Here is a 6,305-nt window from a genome sequence, read left to right as displayed (position 1 = left end):
ATACAACTTAGGGAAGATAAAGAGGGAGGAAAGCAGGGCTGCGATCGCCAGGCAGCTACCTCGCCATGAGCAAAAACTACTACAACTGTTCGAAATAACTAGACTAGTACAATCCGAAAATATGCAACATATAAACTAGAGGAAGATAGGGAAGGAGAAGGTGGAACTGGGGTCGCCAAGCAGCTACCTCGCAATCTCCGAGTGAAAGTCCGCACAATATAATCAGCAGCCGCTACCGTAACCTGAGACAGCTGGATCTAAACACAAGGTGCAGGGGGTAACGTGAGTACACGAACTCAGTAAGTAACAAGTCCAACCTATGGACTTACAGGTAGTGAAGGACCAAACCTCAACAGGTAATAGCATATAACTGAACAGGAAAACTAGACATGCTTATAGTTCAAGTAAAGTTCAACAGTATTTAAATGCACAACTAGCATGATAAATGTTCCATGAACCTCCACTCACAAGTGCTCAACCCCTCGGTACCGTATATTGCCATCCCGCCCAGGGAAGATCCATCCCGGAATATACATGTCACGACCCAAACCTCGCACTGGTCGTGATGGCGCCTCTCGTGAAGACGAGGCCAGCCAACTATCCCAACTCGTCTTTTCAAAGATAGTTAAACATAAATAAACAGCTTAAATATGACTTAATAATATTAACACTACTGGAAAATGAGCCTATTGCAACAGCCCTAAAACCGTTGCAACAGAGAGGCAAACCCTTGCCATAGAGGTATTGGAACGGTTTAGCAACCGTTACATACGCTCCCGTGCCAGTAGATCTAAAGTAACGATTCTTGCAACGGTTATCTAAACCGTCGCTTAAGGTATATCTATCGCAACGGTTGTTCCGCTGGCTGAAGCAACGAGTATTGCTTTCTAGTTGTAACAGTTAACAACCGTTGCCATATAGTCTATAGCAACGGTTGGCAGCCGTTTCAATATAATATGTTGCAACGGTTATGTAAGCTATTGCAACGTTTATTTAGAAATATTCTAACGGTTTCATTACGCTACTGTAATGGTTTTATTTATTTTACAAAGTTTTTAACTACCTATTGTGTCAGTTTGTTGCATATTTTGGAACGATTTGTAAGACCTAATGGAACGGTTTTGAATACCTATTGCAACGGTTCTTGTAGACTATCTTGGAGCGATTTGCCATACCTATTGGAACGGCTTGCAAGACCTATTGGAACGGTTCTATTAGGCTATTACTACCTGGCTGTAAATGAATATTTAGATATATAAAATTTGTAACAACCTGAAATTTATATAATATTACATTGATAAAACACTTCATAATCTATATTATCTCCATAAAACCAAAATATTTAACCCAATCACATAAGTTTTACATCAACACTTACTCCATAAAACCAAAATATTTTAACCCAATAATCACATAAGTTTTACATCAGCACTTCAAGAGTTAGTTCAAATGTTGATAACAAAAGATTCCTAGATCATGGACAACAATTCAAAGTTCTTAAGTAAGGTCTAGATCTTCACAATCTCCATCTTCCCCTTCTTCAATTGCTCCACCTACAAAAGAGAATAAATAAAGTCATTATCCTTCATGAGTTAGTTTATCATTATAAGAATGGGTATGGTCCATAAACAATGCATAAAGCACAAAGTTTTCAAATGTACTAGAATGTTTGCTGCGGCTAGACAGCAGCTAGGTCCATATACAATGCGTAAAGCACAAAGTCTTCATTCAACTACTTCATATTTAGATTAAGGAATAAAGTTAGTGATTTTGTGGTCAATTGTGTTCAATCCAATTCTTCAAATACCCAAAGCTCTATGCTTTCTCAAACTTTGAGGTAAATCTTATAGTAACATCTTTTACTATTTCAGCAGCAATTTTAGTGCTTTTTTATTTGGGCTGTAAATATAGTCTTTTTGGGTACTAGCCAATTTTTCAGAATGGCTAATGGTAAAAAAAATACAAGTTCAGCAGATAAACTTGTGATAGGTGCAGCTGTAGGTGCATCTCTCCTAGTGATCCTCACAATAGTTATCTCTATTGTTTTCGTCTACAAAAGACGAGTAATAGCAGGGCCAAGATTTAGTATGAGAAGTTACTCCGTGACAAAGAGTAAGTACACTCTCAGCACACCAGGAACAGATACTGTTATGCAACTTTCCGGTACCCAATAGTCATAGAGTACATTCCTGGGAAAGTCATGTTGTCATATTAAATATCCAGATTTTGTGTATAGTTTTGTGTACCAGTTAATTTACGCATCTTCAACAAAGAAGATGGTCAATTTTGGGAGTGAAATTTCATTGCTGAGAGCAGAAATAGGTGTATGAACACTAATTTTGATTGTGCGGAAGGATGAACGTATTAATAGTTTATTTCTAAATCTGGAAAATCACACAACAGTTACAACTTTAGCTTGACATCTTTAAAACCTCTACATGTGTTTTTGTAAAAGGAAAGAGATTGCAGGCCAGCAGCGTGAGTATTCACTCTAGAGTCGTGTGAAAATTTCCTCCAATTCGGTCTTTTCATTCAACTCTGTCCAGCAGTCTTGCTTACAGAAAAATATGGGTAAAACCAGGAGAAAAATAAAGGAATAGTCTCACAAGCCTCTTGTATCAACATCTACAATTGACTAGAATTACCTGTAATTAGTCTCATGAGTTCCTGGTGTACTGCGGCTAGACAGCAGAAGGCTATGAAGATCTTCCCTAGGCCAACTGCGGGATCACTTTATTTGCTTTTTTCTTAAGTTAAAAAGTGATGTTTGATTTATTTATCTTCAGACAACAGCTATACTATTTTCCTAACATGTTCTCCAGCGGTTTGAATTTGAACCATCACATTCATGTGTATTTTCTGGAATTTTTTGACAGATATGAAAGGAATTGACAGAAAATAGTGGTTGTTTTTAGATGATAACCACTGCTTGCAGCTTGTGAAGGCTGCATTTAAGCATGTTGATAAGTTTTCAGTTCATTCTCAATTACTGCTTCATTGAAAAGTGGATTTTTTTACAATATACTAGATCATATGCCACATATAAAGCCTGATGTATGTCGACAACAACATGAAGAGCACTGTTTTTACAGTGTAGATTTGCATCCAAGATTTAACAGAAAAGGCAAATTTTGCATCCTTTTGAAGAATGCCCCTATAAATCTTTCTTGGGACCAATGTAACAAAGGGAAAACGAGAGAAGAGTTAACAGAAGCTCAACTATAGCTAGTTGACACAAGCCTTCAATCTAGATGGCTTTGTACTGAAAACCAAGATAAAGAGGAAGCAACATGTCTGAGGAAGCAACATGTGTTGATATTATAAGCCAATTATTCTCTTTATAAAAGGTTATAGCTAAGCCGAATAAGTTTAATTGAAACTTTAAAAAAGAAGCAGAAGGAGGAGAAGAAGAAAGGAAGAAACAAACAAAGATAGAGGTACTGACCTTGATTATTACTCCTAGTAGATAGGCGATTTATTAGTTGCACAGTAGCTTGTTGGGCAAAGGAAGCTTCTCCAGGTGAACGAGCATTGAAACCTAGCATGCTGGGATCAACCCGTAAATCTGGATTTAGATGCTTAAGTTGTGAAATGATTTTAACTGCAACTTGTAGTTCCATGGCATCTTTTTGTGCATTGAACTTTTCCTGCAATCTTTGCCGCATCCTTTCTTCCATTTCCTCCAATTTTTGTTGCATCACCTCATCAGTAGAACTTGAGGGTCCCAAATCTCCCACTTTTCTTTTTAAGGAAGTCTTGGTAACCCCATGTCCATACAATCTTAGGCGACCTGGATCCTCAGGTCCCATGACTGATGCAAATGCATCAACTGGTTGACTACCATCCTCAGTTCCCATGACTGATGCAAATGCATCAACTGGTTGACTGCAATCTGAGTCAATAACTAAGAACGGACAAATGATAACAACAAATTTTATATTAATAACTCGTACAATTTTATTAAGAGTATCTGCATACGAGGCCTTGTATACTCGATCAACTTTTCTTTTTCTCGTGGCCACAAATAGGTCCTTGCTTGATAGAGGCTCAGAAGTTTCTTTCTTTTTTTCCTGATTATATAAAAAGTGGTATATAAATATATTGGACTAAAGTTAATTAGTTCATATTTAAAAGAATAATAATAAGAAAAAAAATATCAAACCTCGCATATTCGAGCAAAACTTCTTTTGCCAGCCGTGTGTGGATATTTCAACTTTTTGCGATTCTCGGTATTGGTTTGGGACATTTTTTTCAAATCGGCCAATAAATACAAAGTTGTCAAGTTCAGTTGTCCCAACAAATTCAAATGAAGCTTAAATTTTGCACTAGGTTATGTAACCTAAGTGCATTTGATGTATAAAAATAATAAAGTGATTTCTAACTAAACATAAACCAGACATTCTCAGCAAATGATGGGACAGTACTTAGTTTTACCTTGTAGGCATCAGAGTTCCAATAATTAAGAAGATCCCTAAATTGAGATTCAGGAACATCAACCGGCCTTTTCTCCATTCGATGCTCGTCATTCTCATATGGTTTATAATGGTCGTTAAATAGTTGATTCTTATACTTTCTCCAAGCATTCTGAATTAAATCAAAAACCCACCTTTTTGCAGCAACAGGAATATCATATTTTCCCTACAAAATTAATTTGGTACAGTTAGGTTACTGTGAAAATATGAAATATCTACACAAAATATTGCGAACTTCAAACCTTGATATATATCCACATATCTTCTTTTGTTTGAAGTTTTCTCCAATTAAACACATTAAGAGGACAAAAGGCTGCATTCCTTGCCAATGAGCCGAGGAAGCTACCCAACTCTGCTACAACATCACCAGTAGGACCTATGGGTTGATTGTTCTCGTTTAGCACAATTAGTTTGCGCTCTTTCCTACCATGAACACTTGGCATCAAAGTTTTTCCTCTTTTTCTTTTTTCTTCAGAAGGACCTACATTAATATTAGGTAAGAATAATCACCATATATCACGTCCATATTGTTTGCTAATTTAACGAAATAAAATTTATATGTTCTTGCCTTGTTCCTCGGATTGTTCGTTTGTTTCATGATTGGAAGAATCCTCAAATTGTTACTGTACCGTTTGTGAAGTACGAGTGGTGGAATCCGGTGGCAGTTGCTGCAATTGTTCACGTACTTCTTGTGATGCAAGAGAGGTAGAGTTCAGTGACTTTTGTTGCACATGTTCATGTACATTTTCTGTTCGAGAAGCAGAAGGCTGAGGCTGTTGCAACAATTTTTCTTCCACTTGAACTCCTAATTGCGGAAGTTGTTTTTCAATTATATTAAGATGATGCTTGTCATTTGTCCTTGTAGATTGACCAATTCTTTTTGTTTTCAATGATGAAACGTTTTGGTTCAGCAAAGATACAAGTGATCCGGCTGCAATGCAATTTTTAGCTTTTTTGTTTTTACTTGAGTGCCCTTCCTGATTCATGACTATTCAAATTCCTGTCAAATTCAGAAAATTAAATAAAAAATAAGTTATCAAAGCATTAACCACAAGACCTTTGGGTTAATCTGGGAAATATGATGAAAAGGGAAGAAGTTCTGAGAACCAACAATGTATACAACAACACACAGCAGGAGTAAGAGAAGTTTTGAGAATAATTTTGACCATCTGCCCCAAGAGGAGAGAAATTTAACAATGGTAATACTGTCAAAATAGACAATCTCACCTAGGTGCACAACTGCTGCAACATGGTAGAACATGAATTTTTCAGTTAAAGGTATATTTGGACTATTACAAATCACACAGAGAGCCAGACAAAGACAAAACAACAAAACATTACATTGATAATGTTCACACACGAATCATTAATAATACAGGACATGCTCACACAAGATCGACAATGCTGGAGGCTATATCTATTTAAAAATGTGGGCAACTGGATAGAGAGGATACAAATATAAAGAAGCTCTGGATTGGGCACGTTCAAGGAAAAAGAGAGTCATTTTGGAAGGAAATATCAATACTCCAGCTTTATGTAGTATGTGAACTTCCAAAACATGTTAAGATTTCATGCACAAAGGCTACAACAAGAATCGGATGGAGGCTATAGGAAATGGAAGCAAAAAGCAGCAAAAACAAGTTCAGCATGCGGCCTCAATGTGCTATATGCTTGACAGTAGCTATCACTAAGACATGATCACCTTAATAGTTAAACTAACATCTCACAGTAATTCAAGACAACTGGACAAAGCAAATGAAAGCAGCAACACTTAAAATTTAATGAAAGCATGCACTACTGGGAGGAAAATTCAAGACAACTGGACAAAGCAAA

General features: G+C 36.7%; 1 protein-coding gene across 1 annotated transcript; it reads right to left on the bottom strand.

Moving 5' to 3' along the window:
• Positions 1-4,377: 4,377 nt before the first annotated feature.
• LOC109218322 lies at positions 4,378-5,458 on the bottom strand. Its single transcript, XM_019382677.1, has 3 exons — positions 5,116-5,458; positions 4,715-4,953; positions 4,378-4,638 (listed from the first exon to the last, which is right to left on the bottom strand). The coding sequence occupies exons 1-3, from the start codon at positions 5,456-5,458 to the stop codon at positions 4,378-4,380; spliced, it is 843 nt and encodes a 280-aa protein (XP_019238222.1).
• Positions 5,459-6,305: the final 847 nt, after the last annotated feature.

Source organism: Nicotiana attenuata, unplaced genomic scaffold, assembly GCF_001879085.1.
Source record: "Nicotiana attenuata strain UT unplaced genomic scaffold, NIATTr2, whole genome shotgun sequence".
In the NCBI taxonomy this organism is placed as follows: Eukaryota; Viridiplantae; Streptophyta; class Magnoliopsida; order Solanales; family Solanaceae; genus Nicotiana; species Nicotiana attenuata.
This window is presented reverse-complemented; position numbering and strand designations above follow the sequence as displayed.